The 21,786-nt window shown below is 44.6% G+C and overlaps 1 protein-coding gene across 2 annotated transcripts in view; it reads right to left on the bottom strand.

Moving 5' to 3' along the window:
* The window catches only part of SLX4IP (SLX4 interacting protein), a 302,193-nt gene that overhangs the window by 254,305 nt on the left and 26,102 nt on the right, over positions 1 to 21,786 (bottom strand). The window contains exons 1-3 of one of the 2 annotated variants that reach the window (XM_077485898.1): positions 18,268 to 18,373; positions 16,294 to 16,375; positions 8,842 to 8,891 (exon numbers count right to left, since the gene is read on the bottom strand). In XM_077485898.1, coding sequence (XP_077342024.1) covers positions 8,842 to 8,868 — 27 coding nt within the window. In that variant the 5' untranslated portion in view covers positions 8,869 to 8,891; positions 16,294 to 16,375; positions 18,268 to 18,373. Of the gene's footprint in view, positions 1 to 8,841; positions 8,892 to 16,293; positions 16,376 to 18,267; positions 18,374 to 21,786 lie in introns of those variants that run through there. The other variant, XM_077485897.1, reaches the window with a different exon arrangement.

The raw sequence follows: 21,786 nt of genomic DNA, 5'->3' as shown, positions 1-21,786 counted from the left end.
TGAACTAAGGTGACACACATGCATTGCAATGCACCATAGTACATTATGGCAAAAATCTTCTGACATGTCTGATTTTTCTCCCTTTAGGTATATTTGCATATGGTGGGTTAGATGTAAAGGGGGGTGTCTATGAAAGCCATTTCCAAAAAAGCATATCATATATTTTCAACAACGATTTGTAATAAAATCTATATACATTTTAATCGCAATAGTGTATTTATGACCCTTCATTTGTACCTTCCTAGTTCTACCTCTCTCTTCCTTTTGTTTTCTTGATGCATGTGTGAGATGTCAGTACACCCTGAATTGGACCTAAAAACTATACAATCCATACACTTCTCTAATTTGATTACATAATTTATATTACTGTGGCATCAGTAGTACAATGTAAAAGAAAAATAGGGTCAGGAGACCTATATTTTCAAACAAAACAGGTCTATGGAGAAATACAACTTTACTGTAGTCCTGAATTATCTTATGTAAATGCTTCCCTCTACTGGACATATTTGGCTCTGCGGCAGTTTAAAATATGCCCTCGAGCTGCAGGCACGCTCGTATTACATGTAAAAAAAAGCAATTTTTTTATTTGTTTCTTTTTACAAAAATAAGGAAATGTTAGACACAGACATAAAATCGCGTGCAAAAGGTAACAATGTCCAGTAAACATCTGTTGATAATTTGCAGTCAGACTTTGAACTAAATGGACTCTAATTAACATTAAATCCATTTATGTAAATTCCTGATTGTTTTATGTTTGTTAATTACCCAAGTCATTATTAAAAATCTGCTGTCCGGGGGATTCTTTTTTTTTTTGCACACGTTAAAGCAAAACTAAAAGCAAAACTTTTTTTTAGGTTTGAATAGAGTGGATAGGGATTAGAATGCTTGTCAGTTTGTATTGCTGTCTGTGCCCCTGTTATGGAGATTCACCCTCTCTATTTGTCCTGTTTACTATTATCATTGAAAGTAAAAGAAAATCCCAAATTTGGGGTTGTCCCCAGAGAAGTAATACATGAGAAATCTTCCAAAGGGGGCACTAGTTCTGGTGACCCAGGGGTCCCCAAGGAACTATCTTAAAAGAGAAGTATGTTTTTTTTTGCCCCATCATACTTACCTAGGTTGATGCAGCATTGGTCTGATGCTGCATCTGTCCCCTGGCGCCTCTGCACTGAGAACCGAGCGATCAAACACCGCTGGTGGCTCGGTTCTCTCAGTTCCCCGAGTGGAGAGCTGCTGACTATCAATCAGCATCTCTCCTCTCTGCTCCTCCACACTCATTTTTAGAGTTGAGCTGTCGAGAGGCAGGGAGCGGCCATCTCAGGCTCTTAGCGGCTCACTGAGCGGCTGAGACGGGTGTCAGTCTGGGCACGATATTGTCATGATGACGCGGTGCCTGGACTGATTAGGGTGACGTCGTGAAAATGGGTCACAGAAGTGCAAAACAAATTGCACTCCAGTGATCCATAGGAGAAGCCCAGCCAAAGCAAGCTCAGGCTGTACTTCTTTAATTTCCAGGGATTTCATCTCACTTTCTGTTTGACTATGGGACAGGAAGTGAAGGTAAATCTCTGCATTGAGACACAGATGTCAAAAAAAAATCTCACAGGTGTTATAACCTTCCCTTGCTCTATCCAAAATAAAAAAGTTCTACTTTAATTACAGCATTTTTGCTAGAAAACCCAAACATTATATTTTTCTGAAAACAGAGGCCCTGGAGAATGAAATGATGGCTATTGCAATTTCTTATGTCACAATATATTTATCCAGACATTTACCAAATGCTAAATTTCAGGAATAAAATACACTAAAATTAATTTAAATTGTACAAAAGCACAATATAATACCGATTTTTTGTAAAATATAAAAAACATGATGTTGCATTGAGTAAATACATACTAAATGTGTCAAACGTGTGTGCACTTGAGAAATGGTTGCAAACTATGGTACGTTGAGTTGTTGTTTTTTTGGCTCTTTACAGGTTATCATTTTAGAGTTAATTGTAAATTATATCTCCAGAATTATTGCTCTCACTGATGTTTGTGGCAATACCTCACTTGAATGGTGCAATCGCTGTTTACGTATGCATGCTTTTGTATGTATGAGCAGGGGGGATGGGGGCATTTAAGGTTTTTAATTATTTTTAGTTCTTTTATTTTTTTTTCTACCATTTTATTAGTATTTTATGCAACTTTATTGTCATCAAAAGCAGGCTAACAATCCCCCTATGTGATATATGCACCCCCCGTGCAGGTAAACTCAGCCTCCCTATTGGGGCACAGATTCATACATCTTGTGTGAACGAGGCCTACCACACAGCTGAATTCCAGCTAAAACTTTTTAGACAGTTACAGAAACAATTTTTTTTTCATTGGTATAAAGGTTTTACATGCATGAATAAAAGCTGAACATTGTAAGCACCCCAGTCAATGGTAAATGCTTTGTCTCAGCCCCCTAGCTGCCACTTTTGCTGGGCAGTTTGTATGCCCCTTTGCTGGAAGGATTAACAGGTAATAACAATACTGGGGGGGACTGCTATGTTAATCCCCCCCTCCCATATGTCATTGTTTATGTTGCTTATAGCGCCACTTTCAGACAGTCCATTCAGAAGGGTGCAATTCATTAATGCACCCCCCCCCCCCCCAAGCAACCATTAAGCTGTAATGATAAGTCTTAAACACAATTATATGGTCCCATGGCTTATTTCATTACGCTATAGAATATGCTAATGTGGTGGTGGAGTGGAAAATTCGCTCAAAGTACTTGTTGGAAATGATTCCACTACTTCAGGAGCAAAGTACAGGCTAAGTTTGGTGCTTGTAATTTGTACACAGGTCTGGTCGCTAAAACAAGCCTACCTCGGACAGAGGCACTAATGTGGAACACCCCTGTCACATCATGAATCAACCAGAAAGTGCATAGAGATCTTTCAGAGGCTTATACAGCATTTATGCCCACTATTTGGGGCTTCCCAGGGATAAGCTAGAGATTACACCCCTCTCTTGATCGCCGCTCTCTACTCCAGTATATGATGAGTACATGACACGGTCCCCATTTTAGGAAACCTACTGGATCAGTCATTCATTCATCCTAAAGAAAACCTGTGTCCACAGTCGATCTTGCATACTGGGGATCTCTCTCTCTCTTTGTACCCCTAAACATGCTCAAAGTGGGCTTGTTTTAGTGACCAGACCTGTGTACAAATTACAGACACCAAAAACTAGCCTGTGCATTGCTCCTGAAGAATTGCAAACATTTCCATGAATCGCATTGAGTGAAACCTCCACCCCATCGCAACATTAGCATATTATGCTGAAATTAATCGTATTTATCCTGGTGCTGGAGGAGGAATATATACAAGTACTCAGATACTTTAAGGATATAACGGATACTGTCAATTATGGAAACTTTTTCAATAAATTTTATTATGCTTTTAAAAAAAAAAAATGCTTGCCTCCCCTACTACTTTATCATCTAGTGATTTCTAGATGCTTGCTCTGCTCTGTTCCTAGAATGCTAGAGGCCTTTTTATGTCCTTTCTTTTGCTCTAAGGCCTAACGGCCCCCCATACACTCTTTGCATCATAATTGTGTTGTCAATTTTTTTTTTACTGACGCTTCTTTATTGTTGCCATTAGACACCTATTAGATTCCCGTAATGTGCTTACCTATAATTGCTTTACTCATCAGAATGGTAAACATGCCTCTATTGTCTGACGACAGTTTACCTTGTTTACCCTTCATCCAGATGTTGTATATGAAAATGTTTATATTGGTTTTTCATGTTTTATTCTTTCAATAAACAAATTTGACGAGAAGAATAAGTAATGTTTTATGGAATATGTCAGGGATATGCAATTAGCGGACCTCCAGCTGTTCCAAACCTACAAGTCCCATCATGCTCTGCCTCTGGATGTCATGCTTGTGGCTGTCAGAGTCTTGCTATGCCTCATGGGACTTGTAGTTTTGCAAAAGCTGGCGGTAAGCTAATTGCATATCCCTGGAATATGGCATGTGCGGGTACCTAAAAAAGTTAAATATGGTAATTACACTATACACTGATAAGATGTGGAGGCTGCATTCATTTTAGGCTTTTTTCCTTTTATTTTTACCTGTTGATCCAGACAGTAAATCTGTTATTTTTAAACTTTCTTTAGCAGATCCAGCTGTGCAGCAAAAGTGAAAGGGTGCACTGCATAAAAAGTGCAGGGTCGAGGGATTGGCTGTGTACAGAGTACAGGGTTGAGGAGGAGAGAGGGGCGAGAGAGGGGGCGAGAGAGAGAGAGAGAGAGAGAGAGAGAGAGAGAGAGAGAGGCGAGAGAGGTGGATGAGAGAGAGAGAGAAGAGAGAGAGGGGGGCGAGAGAAAGGGGGGGGCGAGGAGGCCATGTGCTTTGTACGATGACATCACACATGTGAGGACAGATCAGAAACTATACAGTTATACAGTGCCTTCAAAAAGTATTCATATCCCTTGAAATGTTCCACATTGTCATATTACAACCAAAATCTTAAATGTCTTTTTTGGGGATTTTATGTGATAGATAGACCAACACAAAGTGGCACATAATTGTGAAGTTTTGTGAAATTGTGAAAGAAAATTATAAATGGTTTTTAAACTTATTTACAACTAAATATCAGAAAAGTGTAGCAAGTATTCAGCTCCCTTTACTCTGATACCCCTAACTAAAATCTAGTGGAACCAACTGCTTTCAGAAGTTGCCTAATTATTAATAGAGTCCACCTGTGTGTAATTTAATTTCAATATAAATATAGTTGTTCTGTGAAGCCCTCTGAGGTTTGTTAGAGAACTTTGGTGGACAAACAGCATCATGAAGGCCAAGGAACACATCAGACAGGTCAGGGATAAAAGTTGTGAAGAGGTTTAAAGCAGGGTTAGGTTATAAAAAAAACATCCCAAGCTTTGAACATCTCACGGAACACTGTTCAATCCATCATCCGAAAATGGAAAGAGTATGACACAACTGCAAACCTACCAAGACAAGGCCATCCACCTAAACTGACAGGCTGGACAAGGAGAGCATTCATCAGAGAAGCAGCCAAGAGGTTCATGGTAACTCTAGAGAAGCTGCAAAGATCCACAGCTCAGATGGGAGAATCTGTCCAGGAACTATTAGTCATGTATTCCACAAATCTGGCCTGTATGGAAGAGTGGCAAGAAGAAAGCCATAAAATGTCCCATTTGCAGCTTGCAAAAAGCCACGTGGGGGACACAGCAAACATGTGGAAGAAGGTGCTTGAACTTTTTGACCTAAAAAGCAGATGTTATGTTTGTCAGAAAACTAACAATGCGCATCACCCTGAACACACCATCCTCACCGTGAAACATGGTGGTGGCAGCATGTTGTGGGGATGCTTTTCTTTAGCTGGGACAGGGAAGCTGGTCAGAGTTGGTGGGACGATAGATGGAGCCAAATACTGGGCAATCTGTAAACGACTTGAGACTGGGGCGGAGGTTCAATGGAATGGTTTTGTCAAAGTCCAGACCTAAATCCAACGGACAATCTATGGTAAGACTTGAAAATTGCTGTTCAGAGACACTCTCCATCCCATCTGACAGAGCTTGAGCTATTTTTCAAAGAAGAATGGGCTAAAATTCACTCATTCACTCCCTTGTTATCTCTCGCCTTGACTATTGAAACTCCCTTCTCATTGGCCTGCCTCTCCATAGGCTATCCCCTCTTCAGTCTATCATGAATTCTGCTGCCAGACTTATCCACCTTACCCACTGTTCAGCATCGGCCAACCCTCTCCTCCAATCCCTACACTGGCTCCCAATCACCCAGCGAATACAATTAAAAATACTAACCACAACATACAAAGCCATTCACAACTCTGCCCCGAGCTACATCACCAATCTTGTCTCCAAATATCACCCAAATCGTCCTCTCCGCCCTTCTAAAAACCTCCTACTCTCAAGCTCATCTCCAGGATTTCTCCAGAGCCTCTCTCATCCTCTGGAAATCACTACCTCCACCTGACTGGCTAGCCCCTACTCTTGTTACCTTCAGATGATCCCTGAAAACTCATCTCTTCAGGAAAACCTATCACGTCTCTAATCTTTTACCACTTCCATCAGCTCATTCCCCACAGTTACAACCTTTTGTACCACCTGTCCCACCCTATTTGGTTGTAAGCTCTTCTGAGCAGGGCCCTCTTAATCCTATTGTACTTTATTATATTATAACTGTAGTCTCCCTTTTATATTGTAAAACGCTGCATAAACTGCTGGCGCTATATAAATCCTGTATAATAATAATAATAATAAAATGTCACTCCCTAGATGTGCAAAGCTGGTAGAGACATCCCCAAAAAGACGTGCAGCTATAATTGCAGTGAAAGGTGGTTCTACAAAGTATACAATGAATACAAATGCACACCACACTTTTCAGATATTTATTTGTAAATAAAATTGAAAAACCATTTATCAATTTCCTTCCACTTCACAATTATGTGCCACTTTGTGTTGGTCTATCACATAAAATCCCAATAAAATATATTTATGTTTTTTGTTGTAACATTACAAAATGTGGAAATTTTCAAAGGGTGTGAATACTTTTTCAAGGCACTGTATATACAATGTCAGTGTTCTTCACACATCGGGGCTCTGCTGCATCCGACGACCCTGCCTCCAGCTGTCCCCAGGCATTGACCCTGAAGCACCCACTACTCCTATAGGCTATAGCACGCTGCCGCTGTACAGGACAGGTCGGAAGGGAGAGCGGCCTCTATGAATGGCAGTGACACGGGGGGCGGGGTTACTGGATTCACTGAATGTATGGGCTGAGCTGGCTATATTGGGATGATCACCAGGGACAGACAGGTCATTGATAGAGGCGGGCAGGGGATGTTTTCTTTCGTCCCGTCGAGACATGTCAGTGCTGCGCCTACGGAGTGGCTGCCGCCTGCCTGAGTTACATGCAGCAGAGGCATCCCCTGCATCCCCTTGCCCTAGGCGGCTGCTTAATTTGCCTATTGGTAGCACCGACCCTGGTTAAAGGACTGAAACAAACCATTTAAAGGATAGGTTCACCTTCGGGAACATGTTACATGGTACACCTGTTTTTAGGGTGGAGCATGTAACATGTTCCCGATCCTGCAGCCACTCCCTGTGACAGCGGGGATCTTCTCCCCGTACCTGGGTCACTATATGAAAAGCGCGCAGCAGTGCGGGGGCCCCACCCACAAGGCTGTGTCATTCATTCACAGATTTCATATGCATAGATGTACTATACGTACCAACAGCCTTTGCAGCTGTCGGCTTGTATTTCTCAATGAGCTCTAGGTAGTTGATTAAGCTTTCTGTCATTGTGTAACTACCTGCCCATATTGGAGGCATGGGCAGACTGCTTACACTGACAGTCTTTAGGAATCCTGCATGACACCTGTGATCTGCTGATAACCCCTCTCCCCAGATGGACAGTGCTGCTGTTCAAATGTGTCTCTGTGGCTCTTCCAGTGGAGAAAACACACCCTACAACAGAAATTGTGTTACTGGCCTGATCATCTCTGTGAATTAAAAAAAATAAAAAAATAATAATAATGCAGCTCTAGGCTCCGTGCACACTGAAGCTCAAAAAAGCTTTTTCTGGACGCCAGATTGCTGGCAGAAAATGCTGGTTGAAAAACGTGCTTTTAACATTTTGTACTAGCGTTTATGAACGTTTATTAGTGTTAGCGTTTATGGGCGTTTTCAATAAAAATACACAGAGGACACTCTAAAGATCCCACAGTGCATTCCAAACTAGCACAATGCATTGAAAGAATAGAATAGAATGCCGAACACGAATTAACGCGTGTTTATGAGCGTTTATCGGCGTTTGTCGTTTTTTGGTGGTGAAAAACGGCACTTTGAACGCGAATTTCTGCCATTCAGAAAAAAGACCATAAACTCCACTGCTCATAAAAGCTAAAAAATGTCCATGTGTGCATGGACACATAAGCTAACATAGAGTGGAGTTTATGGGCTTTTAAAAAAAAATGCCCAAACTCTAATAAACTGCAGTTTATGAGCTCCAGTGTGCATGGAGCCTTAAACGGCAATATATTATGTTACATTTCTGTGTGCGATACCGTTTTAACGCAAAATTACACAGAAGGATTGGCCTTCTAAAGATGCCTTAGACCCCTTTCACACTGGGTGGTTTTCAGGCACTTTATCGCTGGAAATAGCCTCTGCTAAGTGCCTGAAAACTGCCTCCCATTCATTCTAGTGTGATGTTTCACACCTGGGCGGTGCGTTTGCACAATGTTCCTTAAAGTCCTGCAAGCAGCATCTTTGGGGCGGTTTGGGAGCGCTAAGCGCCCTACCCATTGGAATGAATGGGGAGCGTTTCCGAAGCGCCTAAAAAGCGTTTCAGGAGCACCACAACACGGGAGTTTCATACCCCTTCTTGAGGTTAAAAGCACCCAGCTAGCAGCCGAAAAGTGCCACTTAAAACCAGCGCTCAAGTGCCGCTAAAACAAACGGCGCTTTAGCGCTAACACAGCTACAACCCCAGTGTGAAAGGGGTTTTATATCACACCGAGCATACCAGTTAGAAGGCTGTTTAAATCACATTTCAAACTCACTAATGTTTGAGGATTCAGTAACATTCACAATCCATATTAGTATTAAATATATTATCTATCCTGTAGATAATCTGAAGTAGTATCACCAGTTTTTACATAACCGTTTCTAAAGAGAGAGACTAATGTATAATGTTTATTGATAAACTTTTTTTCATTTCAAGGTCCTGTAATTTATCTTAGGCAAACGAAATGGCTTTTTCAACACAAGGATTTCTAAAACTGCACACAGTGATTTGCATAATAATGGGTTCTTACCTTGACAACAAGTTTGTTAGACATCATGTCACGCTGTCCAGACACGAGCCCTGTAATGATCAGTCATGATATCAGCTGCAGTAGGCACATTCATAATCTATTACTCAGCAAAACAAGGTCAGACAAGTAGGGAAACACCTCAGGGGTTAATCTTCATTCAATCTCTGTCTGCTGGAACAATGATGAGCACACACAGGTGGCTGTGTTGGGAAGGGAAAATTCCATATATACCTGCTCAGAAGATCACTCAGCAATAGGGATGAGCTCAGGCGTGTTCACATGGACCATGTGCAGAGCCCAACAGGAAGTCGGCGCGGCACGGCGCTGCGCTGCGCTGCGCTAATCACAGGCAGTGAGACATTGTCCCGATGTGCGGCTGCAGAGATCGAGCAATGTCTCACTGCCTGGGATTAGCGCAGCCTTCCTGGCGGGCTCTGCACATGTTCCAAGCGAACACGCCTGAGCTCATCCCTACTCAGCAGGAAAGGAAATATGCTTTTGGGGGGACATTTAATAATTCTGTTGCATAGTGATGAGCAAAGCTTGTGAGATAGATTTAAAGTGGTTGTAAACCCTTACAAACCACTTTGACCTACAGGTAAGCCTAGATTAAGGCTTACCTGTAGGTCCAAGCAATATCTCCTAAATGGATGGTTTATGGTTTAGGTTTAGGAGATATTTGCCCGAAAACGGGCACCGCTGTCTACGGCGCCTGCGCGCCGTAGACAACGGCACGCAGGCGCACTGAACGTGGCAGTTCCAAAAATGGAGCTGCCGCATTTGTAGACTCCCGTGCGCATGCGCGGGAGTGACGTCATCGAGGCTTCGCCGAATGACAGCGGCGGAGCTACGAGACGCCACAAGCAAGATGGATGCGGCGGACTACAGGGGACAGCGCGACTTCGCTGGCTCCTGTGTCAGGTAAGTGACACATAATGGGCTACTATGCGATGCATAGTAGTCCATTATGCTTTACCTTTGCAGGGAAAAAAAGAGGAAGTAAACTCATCATCTTTAAAGCTGACCTTCACTTTTAGACCCCTTTCACACTGCCATCGTTTTTTAAATGCTACAGCGCTAAAAATAGTGCCTGAAAAAAGCAGCTCCATTCACTCCATTGTGAAAGCCTGAGGGCTTTCACACTGGAGCGCTGCGCTGGCAGGGCGTCAGAAAAAGTCATGCCAGCAGCTTCTTTGGAGCGGTGAACTCATCGTTCCCCCACCGCTGCTCCCCATTGAAATTAATGGGGCAGCTCTGTGATACTGGCAGCAAAAGGCCACTCCGGCGGTGTTTGGCAGGCGGATTTAACCCCTTTCACACCGCGCCGCCTAGGGTATCAACGGTAAAGTGGCGCTATTTTTAGCGCCACTTTACCATCGTTTTAGCGGCGCTATTCAGCTGCTAGTGGGGCGGTTTTAACCTTGCGCTAATGGCTGAAAATGGGTTAAATCCGCCCGCAAAACGCTGCCGGAGTGAGGTTTTGCCGGCGGTATCACAGCGCTGCCCCATTGATTTCAATGGGGAGCAGCAGTGGAGGAGCGGTGAGTTCACCACTCCAAAGAACCTGCTGGCAGGACTTTTAGTGACGCCCTGCCAGCGCAGCGCTCCAGTGTGAAAGCCCTCAGGCTTTCACACTGGAGTGAATGGAGCCGTTTTTTTTCAGGCACTATTTTTAGCGGTGTAGCGCCTCTGGGCGGCTTTCAGCCGCCTTCGGCTCTTCTCGCGGCTTTTGGCCGCGTTCGGCCATTCTCTGCGGTCTTCGGCCATTCTCGGAACACCGCCGAGAATGCCCGAGAGCGGCCGAAAGCCGCCGAGAACGGCCGAACGCGGCAGAAAGCCGCGAGAAGAGCCGAATAACTACCGGGCACCACTGTTTTTAAAAATAAAATCTGCAATTAACACAAGGGGACCACGATGCACAAGGCTGCAATGTTGGACAGGCTGCAGGACAAGGCTGCAATGATGGACAGGCCGGGAATCCTAACTGCACATTGGCTGTGCTCTCAGCCAAACTATCAAACCATCCAATGGCTGGTGACATAACGAATCACATGTGCAACACCATAGCAGTTGAAGATTAAACAGAGGCAAAGATGGCCGCTTCCTTCGTTGAACGATAGGGGAGTTTACTTCCACTTTAAAAATTCCCTCCTAAACTTGGGGTGCGTGTTATACGCCGATAAATACGGTACATATATGTGGGATCGCAGCAGCAGCAGGAGAATTTATTTTGTGTTGATCATTGCAACAAGGTAAACCTGCCTTGACCACTTCCTAACAACTAATGTCACCTTTTAGAGCAGCAGTCCACAACTTTTTTGGCACCAGGGACCGGCTGCATGGAAGAAAATTGTGCCAAATGATTTTTCATGGGCAATGGCTGGTGTTAGCGCTTCAATCATCACGGCATCATATTTGATATGATGTCAGGGTGATTGAAGTGCATTATTTCTATTATTACATTGTAGTAATAAATGAAATAGTTCAACTCACCATAATGCAGAATTAGTGGGAGCCCTGAGCATGTCACTTGCCACGTCACCTTCCACCCTATGTGGAATATCACTTGACACACTACCTGCCACATTGCCTGTCACCAGATGTGGAATGTCATTTGCCACACCCCCTGCCATCACTGCACTGGTGGCAGTACTGGTCCATTTAACACAGAGGCTGGCCTCTGTACAGTGGTGGGTTCCGAGTGCTTCTTCGCCTCACCCCAGTCAGAATAGCAGCAGCGGTTCTGACTGTAGAATGGAGAGGAATATGAAGGTTGTCATTGCTCATTCTGAAAATGCCAGGTGCCTGGCTGCCATGCTGGTCTGAAATCCCCCCCCCCTTCCATGTAGATATGAAGCTGTGCCATCAGTGGCTACACGCTGCTCCCAGGCACGGAGGATCAGACCCCAGGGACAGCCAGGCACTCAGCATTTTCAAGGTGATCACTGACAGACATCCAGCAAGCACTGTGAGCGGACCACCCCTTGTGGTGTGTCAGGCAGACAGCTGAGGGGGTGATCTACAAGTCCCAGCACACCCCAGCTGTACTCCCACACACAGCTCACCTGTCACTGATGACATCACATCTCTAGATGTAGCAGGGTGTCTCTCTCCTCATGCTGCAGCCAGTCTCACCTGGCAGAGGGAGAATCCAGGACTCCTTCATGTGTCACTCTCTGGCTCCGCCCTCGGCCATTCCTGATAAGCTGTCGGGGGGGGGGGGGGGTGGTCTGTGGAACTAAACAAGGGGAGCTCTATGCTCAGTTTTCTCGCGGGGCTGCACCTCCGACACTGAGGCTAACAAAACACCAGCTGTGAGGACGGAAGATCGGTGATGCGAGGGGCAGAGAGAGATGATGTCATCTCTGCTTGCACCCCTGCTCAATTCTTCCATCCGCCCAGCTCTCTCATGCTGCCCGGCTCTTTTGTGCCACTCGCCCAGGTGTCTCATACTGGCCACCGCACTTGTGGCCTGGCTGCAGAAATGCCACAGTAGTGGGTCGTGACCCAGGGGTTGACGACTCCTGTTTTAGAGCATATTACATGTTACCAGGGCCGCTGATAAGGCAGTACAGCCAGCCATCCTGTACTGGGCCCAGGCCTCATCAGTTCAAACGGAGCACCCGGGCCTCATCAGTTCAACAGGAGGGCCAGCATTATAGCCTTATTGCTGACACTTGTGACTCTTGGGCAGTGCTGCTGGCTTCTACTTTTCTTTTCTTCCTCTGGCTGCACTGCAGGAGGATTGGTGTTAGTATCTGCACCCCTTTCCCCCTGCTATCTGGGAACCCTGCGTGCCCCTTTCCCCCCACATTGCTTCAGTTTTTCCTCCTCTCTCTACGGCAGCTGCTGAGAGCACACAGGTGGTTTATTTTCAGGACAGTGAGCGGGGAGGGGGGTGTGTCGCCATCCTGAATGATCACAGTGAGCGGTCGGTACCAATCACTCACTGTGTGGGTGCAGAAATTTCCTCTTTGCCACTATTCACTTGAATAGGTATTGCTCAACGGGGGAATAATTTCTGCCATGGTTGCAAAGCATAGCATCACAACACGGGCGTTGCGTTTTAACAAAAATATAATCTGGTATTTTCAGAGGAGGGGGGCCCCGTCAGGTAAGCTGTATGGAGCACTGTGACTTCTATCAGCAGCCCTGCATGTTACACAATACTTTTTAGACCATCTAAATGGCCATCTTTTTTTGAATGGATCCCTCCATTCATTGCTTAATTCTGTCAATAGTAAAACATAAAGAGGTCAGTTCCTTCAAGATTCAAGTTTTCTTGAACCTGAATCATTCTGCTGGTAACATATAGGGCTTGTTTTAAGGCCTAGTCACACTTATACAGTGCCTTGCAGAGCCCATCCATTGTACGCTCCGTTCACATCTAATAGTTTTTGAGCATTTTTCTGCTCTAAGCCTCAGCTCTAAAAACGCTCCAACAAGACAAATTCCATTCATTTTAATGGCCCCTGTTCACATCTGAGCAAAATGCCCATCGCTCAAAAAAATACATGGGCTTCTTTTTTTGGCAGATTACAGGCATTTTACTGCTTTTACATTGGTGACCTTTGAACTTCAAAATACCTGTACAAAAACTCTGCAAAAAACGCCTGTGAAATAGCAACGGCAAGATGTGAACAGAGCCTAAATAAATTAATAATGTAAAGACATCTTTTTTGTCAACACAAGCAGTACACCACAATGCACAGTAAGTGTGCTATTGTACAACACGTAACATGAAATGGACTTTGTAATATAGTGGACTTACTTTGTGTCAAGAACTGCCCTAGACCCCTTTCACACTGGGGCCCCCTGGGCATGAGCAGTAAAGCGCAGCTCGTTTTAGTGGCACTTTAGCACTGTTTAAGCGTCGCTTTTCCGCCACTAGCAGGGCGCTTTTAACCCAGGCTAGCAGCCGAAGGGGTTAAAAACGTACATGTTGCAGCGCTTCCGAAGCGCTGCCCATTAATTTCAATTAGCAGGGTTGTTTTGGGAGCGGTGTATACACCACTCCCAAACCGCCTCATAGATGCTGCTTGCAGGACTTTTTCTAACGTCCTGCAAGTGCACCACCCCAATATGGAAGCACTTAAGCTTTCACAATCCAGCGGCATGGGAGGCAGTTTTTAGGCGCTTTACAGGCGCTATTTCTAGCATTAAAATGCCTGAAAACTGCCTGTGAAAGGGCTCTTAGGCATGTCCTAAAATTCCTAGATAAATCAGTAATATACCAATTACATTGTGAGAAAGTAGTGGTGTACTCCATGAACCAGGAAGCTATACGATGATCTCATTTTCATCCACCCACAAGGTTTGCCTTAAGCTCATTTGGTCACCCTTTATGATTAGCTAGTGGTAAAAGTGGATTACACAACAACAATGCTGTCTGTGTGGCTTTGGAAAATGATCAGAGACAGTTCCCTCTGCTATCTCCCAGACAAAGAAATCATAATATTAACCACTTCAGCCCCGGACCATTTTGCTGGCCAAAGACCAGACCACTTTTTGCGATTCAGCACTGCGTCGCTTTAACTGACAATTGTGTGGTCATGCGAAGTGGCTCCCAAACAAAATTGATGTCCTTTTTTCCTACAAATAGAGCTTTCTTTTGGTGGTATTTGATCACCCCTGTGGTTTTTTTTTTTTGCGCTATAAACAAAAATAGAGCGCCAATTTTGAAAAAAACGCATTATTTTTTACTTTTTTGTTATAATAAATATCCTCCAAAAATATATAAAAAAAACATTTTTTTCCCTCAGTTTAGGCCGATACGTATTCTTCTACATATTTTTCGTAAATAAAAACGCAACAAGCGATTATTGATTGGTTTGCACAAAAGTTATGGCGTTTACAAAATAGGGGATAGTTTTATGACATTTTTATAAAAAATTTTTTTTTTTACTAGTAATGGCGGCGATTAGCGATTTTTATTGTGACTGCTAGATTATGGCGGACATTTTTGACACATTTTTGGGAACATTGTCATTTATACAGCAATCACTGCTATATAAATGCAGTTCCTGTGTAAATGACACTGGCAGTGAAGGGGTTAACCAGTGGCTGGCAGTGTACGGGATAAGTGTTCCTAGGGGTGTGTTACTAACTGTGGGGGGGCTGGGCTTTCATTTAGTGAACACTGATCTCTGCTTCAATCACATGGAGTAGAGATCGGCATCACTAGTTGCTAGGCAGAACGGGGAGATGCTGTTTACAATGGCACCTTTCCGTTCAGCCACCCCGTGAGACGATCACGGGTATGCCCGCGGCGATCGAGTCCGCGGGACCCGCGACCGGACTCACGGGGGTCCCGGCCGGCGGGGTGCTTGCGATGGCAGGGCGGCATTAAAGATTGGAGGAAAAAAAGAAGCTGATCACCGGCGGCCGTGATCGGGACATCAGTCCCGATCACGGCCAGCCCTGCTAGTGCCCACCCGCCCCCTGCCAGTGCCCACCTGCCCCCTGCAAGTGCCACATTAAAAAAAGTAAGTGCCCCCCGTCAGTGCCACCCAGCAGTGCCCATAGTGCCACCCAGCAGTGCCCACAGTGCCACCCAGCAGTGCCACCCAGCAGTGCCCACAGTGCCACCCAGCAGTGCCCACAATCTGCCTTAACAAAGGTGCTGCACCCCAGTGCCACATATCCGTGCCCATCAGTGTCATCTACCAGTGCCCAGCAGTGCCGCCCATCAGTGCCCAGCAGTGCCACCGATCAGAGCCACCTATCAGTGCCACCTATCAGTGCCCATCAGTCCCATCTATCAGTGGTACCTATCAGTGCCCATCCGTGCCACCCATCCGTGCCATCTTATGTGCCCATCTTTGCCCATCAGTGCCGCCTTATCTGTGCCCATCGGTGCTGCCTTATCTGTGCCTATTTGTGCCGCCTTAACTATGCCTATCAGTGCCCACCAGTGCAGCCTATCAGTGCCCACCAATGCAGCCTATCAGTGCCCACCAATGCAGCCCATCAGTGCCCACCAATGCAGCCCATCAGTGCCCACCAATGCAGCCCATCAGTGCCCACCAATGCAGCCCATCAGTGCCCACCAATGCAGCCCATCAGTGCCCACCAGTGCAGCCCATCAGTGCCCACCAGTGCAGCCTATCAGTGCCGCCTCATCAGCGCACTTCAATGAAGGAGAAAAATGACCTGTTTGCAAAATTTTATAACAAACTATTAAACATGATTTTTTTTTTTTTTGCATCTTTTTTTGTTTGTTTAGCAAAAAATAAAACTCTGAGCTGTAACTAAATACCACCAAAAGAAAGCTCTATTTGTGGGGAAAAAAATTATAAAAATTTCATTTGGGTACAGTGTTGTATGCCCGCGCAATTGTCATTCAAAGTGCATCAGCGCTGAAAGCTGAAAATTGGTCTGGGACTGGGGGGGTTTAAGTGCCCAGTAAGCAAGTGGTTAAGCAAGCAAAATGTGTATATCAGACTATTTTACCATATATTTATTGTGACCCAACACACTGGGTTCTTCTCCACATCATAGTTCAAAGTTCAACAACTTGTCTGTCAATGGTGATCTGCAATAGAATATAAAAGAATAAAAATAAAGTATGACTATGTTGTTTTACCAGTTATTATAAGATATACACAAGTTATCAAATAGTTGAAATGATCAAATTATTAGTAATATATTACATGCAATTCCCAATGTTGCCAGCACCTTCCACAATAGAAAACTATAATGCCGCGTACACACGATCAGAATTCCAGCCAGAGAAAGACCGATAAGAGCTTTTCATCGGAAAATGCAACCGTGTGTATGCTCCATCGGAATTTAGCTGTCCGAATTTCCGCCAGCCAAAAATTGATAGCTTGTTCTTAATTTTTCGACGGAAAAACTTTCTATTGGAAATTCCGATCGTGTGTATGCAATTCCGACACGCCAAAAATCACGCATGCTCAGATTCAACTACGAGACGTTGCTATTAGCTATTGGCTACTGGCTATTGCACTTCCTTTTTCTAGTCCCGTCATTCGTGTTGTACGTCACCGCGTTCTAATCTTGGTGTGACCGTGTGTAGGCAAGACAGCTTGAGTGGAATTCCATTGGGAAAACCATCAGAGCTTTTTCCGATGAGAATTCGGATCGTGTGTACGCGGCATTAAGGTTTGCAGGTAATGTAAGCAACAGTCAGATGGAGAGCCTTTTTTTGTTAATAAATGGGGAGGCCAATTAGACAGGAAATCAAATTGTAGTAATAGATAAATACATCATTATGGAAGAGGCTAAAGTATTTAGAAACAAACTCATCTCTGGAGCACGTATGATTCACCATCATCATATAGCATTAATCGCTGATATTTTGTGTAACAGAACAATGACTATACAAAAGTGAGTCAGTCCATGGAGACAGGCAGCTGATCTTTGCATGTCAATTAAATGTACCACACCCCAGGAACAATGCAGATTTTCCCACATTTGCTCTGGCCTATTCACCATCAGCAAGCATCACATCACACAATAATTTAATTCCCATAAAAACATAGTACATTATTCACCATTTAATGCAGAACTCAAGACAAGCAGCTAAATATTTAAAATAAAGATAAAGCATATATATGGCACATTTTGTAACACCCTACCATTGTTTATCCTGTTTATTTGAATGAGGGTGGGCTCACACTGTTATTTATACACTATATTGTCAAAAGTATTGGAACGCCTGCCATTACACACATGCACTTTAATGGCTTCCCAGTCTTAGTCCGTAGGGTTCAATATTGAGTTGGCCCACCCTTTCCAGCTATAACAGCTTCAACTCTTCTGGGAAGGCTGTCCACAAGGTTTAGGTTATAGTGTGTCTATGGGAATATTTGACCATTCTTCCAGAAGCGCATTCGCGTGGTCAGGCACTGATGTTGGACAAGAAGGTCTGGCTCGCAGTCTCCGTTCAAATTCATCCCAAAGGTGTTCTATCAGGTTGAGGTCAGTTAAGTTCCTCCACCCCAAACTTGCTCATCTATGTATTTATGGACCTTGCTTTGTGCACTGGTCCAAATCATTTGGTGGAGGGGAGATTATGGTGTGGGGTCGTTTTTCAGGGGTTGGGCTTGGCCCCTTAGTTCCAGTGAAGGGAACAGTTTGGGTATGGTCCCTTCCTGTTCCAACATGTCTGCGGACCAGTCTTGATCTCAACCTGATAGATCACCTTTGGGATGAATTAGAGCAGAGACATCAGTGCCTGACATCACAAATGCGCTTCTGGAAGAATGGTCAAAGATTCCCATAGACACACTCCTAAACCTTGTGGAAGCCTTTCCAGAAGAGCTGAAGCTGTTATAGCTGCAAACAGAGGGCCAACTCAATATTGAACCCTGCAGACTGAGACTGGGATGCCATTAAGCACTTGCAGACCGCCTCACGCCGATATACATCGGCAGAAGGGCTCGTACAGGCAAAATCACGTACCTGTATGTTGCCCTTTAAGAGGCGGCATGCGGCAAGCTCCGGAAGTCGGGTCTCGGGTCCCACGGATTCGATCGCTGTGGGGATACCCGCAATCACCTCACGGGGAGGAAGAACGGGAAGATGCTAATGTAAACAAGCATCTCCCCGTTCTGCCTAGTGACAGTGTCGCTGATCTCTGCTCCCTGTGATCGGAGCTATGATCAGTGACATGCCACACACAGCCACGCCCCCCCACAGTTATAAAAACGCCCTTAGGACACACTTAACCCCTACACTGCCACCTAGTGGTTAACCCCTTCACTGCCAGTGTCATTAACACAGGAATCAGTGCATTTGTATAGCAATCGCCGCGATTTAAAAAATAAATTATTAATAAAAATGCCATAAAACTATCCCCTATTTTGTAAACCTATAACTTTTGCACAAACGCAAACCAATCAATAATCACTTATTGCGATTTTTTTTACCAAAAATATGTAGAAGAATATGTATTGGCCTAAACTGAGGAAAAATATATTTTTTTTAGATATTTTTGGGGGATATTATAGCAAAAAGTAAAAAATAAAATAATGTGTTTTTTTCAAAACTGTCGCTCTTTTTTTGTTTAGAGCACACAAAAAAATAAAAAAAAACGCAGAGGTGATCAAATACCACCAAAAGAAAGCTCTATTTTTGGGACAATAAAAAGGACGTCAATTTTGTTTGGGAGCCACGTCGCACGGCCGCGCAATTGTTAAAGCGACACAGTGCCAAATCGCAAATAAAGTGCTCTGGTCAGTAAGGGGGTAAATTCTTCCGGGGCTGAAGTGGTTAAAGTTCATGTGCGTGTAAATGCAGGCGTCCCAATAGTTTCAACAATATAGTGTACTAGTGGATTCAAGTATCCAGAGGTAATGAGGTGATTGGTGGATTTAGCACAGAAATACCTACTTGATATGAAATGGAAAGGGCCACTGATAGAAAAGATTTTATGGCAGAAAGACATGAAAATAAAACTGCACCTAGTAGCCCAATACCAACATACTATTCCCAACACACATGTACCTGCAAAGTGGCTGTAAGGCTCCATTCACACTTGTATGACTTGTCATGCAACTTTAGACATTGAAGTCGCATGACAAGTCATTTCTCATATTTTCCAATGATAGACATTCATATATGCGCAACTTAACCACTTTCAGACCGGACCAATTTGCTGGTCAAAGACCAGACCACTTTTTGCGATTCGGCACTGCGTCGCTTTAACTGACAATTGCGCGGTCGTGCGACGTGGCTCCCAAACAAAATTGACGTCCTTTTTTTCCCACAAATAGAGCTTTCTTTTGGTGGTATTTGATCACCCCTGCGGTTTTTATTTTTTGCGCTATAAACAAAAATAGAGCGACAATTTTGAAAAAAAACGCATTATTTTTTACTTTTTGTTATAATATATATCCCCCAAAAATATATAAAGAAACATTTTTTTCCCTCAGTTTAGGCCGATACGTATTCTTCTACATATTTTTGGTAAAAAAAAATCGCAATAAGCGATTATTGATTGGTTTGCGCAAAAGTTATAGCGTTTACAAAATAGGGATAGTTTTATAGCATTTTTATTAATAATTTTTTATTATTATTTTTTTTACTAGTAATGGCGGCGATCTGCGATTTTTATTGTGACTGCGACATTGTGGGGGACCCATCGGACATTTTTGACACATTTTTGGGACCATTGTCATTTATACAGTAATCACTGCTATATAAATGCAGTGATTCCTGTGTAAATGACACTGGCAGTGAAGGGGTTAACCAGTGGGTGGCAGTGTAGGGGTTAAGTGTTCCTAGGGGTGTGTTACTAACTGTGGGGGGGTTGGGCTTTCATTTAGTGTACACTGATCTCTGCTCCAATCACATGGAGCAGAGATCAGCGTCACTAGTTGCTAGGCAGAATGGAAAAATGTTGTTTACACAGCATTTCCTCCATTCGGCCGCTCCGTGAGACGATCGCGGGGATGCCCGCGGCGATCGAGTCCGCGGGTCCCGCGACCGGACTCACGGGGGTCCCGACCAGCGCGGGAGCGCGCCGCCGGCGGCACGCTCCCGATGGCAGGGCGGCATCGAATATTGGACGTACCTGTACGCCAATATGCCTGCCCGTGCCATTCTGTCGACGTACATCGTCGTGCGCTGGTCGGGAAGTGGTTAAAGTTGCAACGACTTCAGAGTAGTTCATGCACTACTTTGGTCTGACTTTCATGCAACTTGAGGGCCATAGAGTTCAATGTTTACCCTCAAAAGTTGCATGAACATTATACCTGAATGTTATACAATGCAGTTGTGCAACAGTTGTCCATCATCACTGGTCAAAGCCAAAGTCATATCCAAGTTCCACCCATCCAAAGTTGTACTCCAAAGTCAGTGCAATTTTGGAGTCGTACAAGTGTGAATGAAGCCTAAGAGTAAATGGGTGCTGCAGAGACCACCAGCTGGAACCAAAAGGTAATCAGAGGGAGAGAATGTCACCAGCACACCATCGATCTACAGATCGGGTCCAAAGCTTTATTCAGCGCTCACATCATTGTAACAGAAGCAACGTTTCAGAGCCTCGCCAGACCCCTTCATCAGGAGTGCTATGTGAAAATATACCTTTTGCCTTGAATTCCTCCCAAAAAATAACCGTGCCCCCCACTGACATGAACAAGGCACATCTGTTTTGTTGCCTAAAAGCCAAGTATTTGCAGTGTGAGATCATGTAGAAAAATGCTGCCTCTGATTGCTAGCTTTCATTGCCGAAGAGAAAGTGGTGCTGCATGCAACCGGAACCGCATAAAAACACACTGGAATGCATAAAAAACGCACATGCAGAAATGCATCTGGAAAGGATCTGGAGTGCGTTTTTGTGGTGTCAACAAGCCCTAAGGCCTTCTGTCTTTTATTTTCTCTTGGTGATCCGGTCAATAAATCTGTTTTACAACAGAATAAGCTCTCCTGCAAATGTAGCAGTTAGGGCTCATGCACACTGCAGCTTAACCAGTTGCCGACCGCCGCACGCCGATGTACGTCGGTAGAATGGCACGGGCAGGCATAAGGACATACATGTACGTCCCTTGCCTCCCGCGGGTCGGGGGCCCGATCGGGCCCCCGCCCGGTGCCTGCGGCGGTCGGTTTTCGTCCGGGAGCGATCCGGGACGAGGGGGCGGCCATTCATTCATGGCCACCCCCTCGCGATCGCTCCCGACGAATAGAAATCCCCGGTGACATCACTTCCTCTCCTGTAATGTAAACACAGGAGAGGAAGTGATGTATTCTCTCCTCCGTGTCGGTATTTTTCGTTCCGACACGGAGGAGAGCGGATCGGTGAGTTGCACCAACACTCTACACACACAGTAGAACATGCCAGGCACACTCACACCCCCCCTTTACCCCCCGATCACCCCCCCAATTACCCCTGCCCCCCAGTCACAGTGACACCAATGTCATTTTTTTTTTTTTTTTTTTGCATTGGTGTCATTTGTGACTGTAATAACTGTTAGGGCAGTT

Source organism: Lithobates pipiens, unplaced genomic scaffold (genome assembly GCF_037356315.1).
Source record: "Lithobates pipiens isolate NorthernLeopardFrog02 unplaced genomic scaffold, aLitPip1_a1.2 Scaffold_18, whole genome shotgun sequence".
NCBI lineage: Eukaryota > Metazoa > Chordata > Amphibia > Anura > Ranidae > Lithobates > Lithobates pipiens.
This window is presented reverse-complemented; position numbering and strand designations above follow the sequence as displayed.